The following is a 537-nucleotide window of genomic DNA, read 5'->3' as shown; positions in this document are numbered from 1 at the left end:
TAAAGGGGGGGGGGGGGGTGAGGTAAAGCACTTGTTAATTCAGTTGTTGTTTTTATAGCGGATATACATTTTCCATGTCATCTCACCAGGTTGTGCGGCCAATTTCAAGAAGAAATGCGGGAAATACCACGGTTACTGCGCCAAGTCCTGCAGGAAGGGAGAACGCATCATAGAAAAAGGATGTTCAGGGAGAACTTGCGTATGTTGCGCTCCACCTTGTATGTTGCAACTCAAATGCCAATCGTACGGAGGAAAATGTTCGCAAAGTTGCCAGGCGAACGAAAGGAAGATCATACTGGGATGCAAAAACCAAAATAAGAAGTGCAAATGTTGCGCCCCTGCTTGCAACATCACCAACTCGTGCCTGGTGGCTGGCGGATACTGTGTCTCCAAAGTGTCAAAATGCAAAGGATATGTGAACGCGGAAGGGTGTATCGGCGACAGATGCATGTGCTGCTTGCCAGGTAAGTCAGTGCTTGAGGCACAACTTAAAGGTTTTCCAGTCATCAGATAATTAATGGGTGCGTTTTGTGGAGA

The 537-nt window shown here is 47.1% G+C and overlaps 1 protein-coding gene across 1 annotated transcript in view; it reads left to right on the top strand.

The window, feature by feature from the left end:
* Window positions 1-537, top strand: part of LOC119581980 — a 1,870-nt gene that overhangs the window by 537 nt on the left and 796 nt on the right. The window contains exon 2 of the mRNA XM_037930169.1: window positions 90-464. Within this exon, the coding sequence (XP_037786097.1) occupies window positions 90-464 (375 nt within the window). The remainder of the gene's footprint in view (window positions 1-89; window positions 465-537) is intronic.

The sequence above is a fragment of the Penaeus monodon genome, chromosome 15, assembly GCF_015228065.2.
Source record: "Penaeus monodon isolate SGIC_2016 chromosome 15, NSTDA_Pmon_1, whole genome shotgun sequence".
In the NCBI taxonomy this organism is placed as follows: domain Eukaryota; kingdom Metazoa; phylum Arthropoda; class Malacostraca; order Decapoda; family Penaeidae; genus Penaeus; species Penaeus monodon.
The sequence above is the reverse complement of the archived record's forward strand: the minus strand, read 5'-3'. Positions and strand labels throughout refer to the sequence as shown.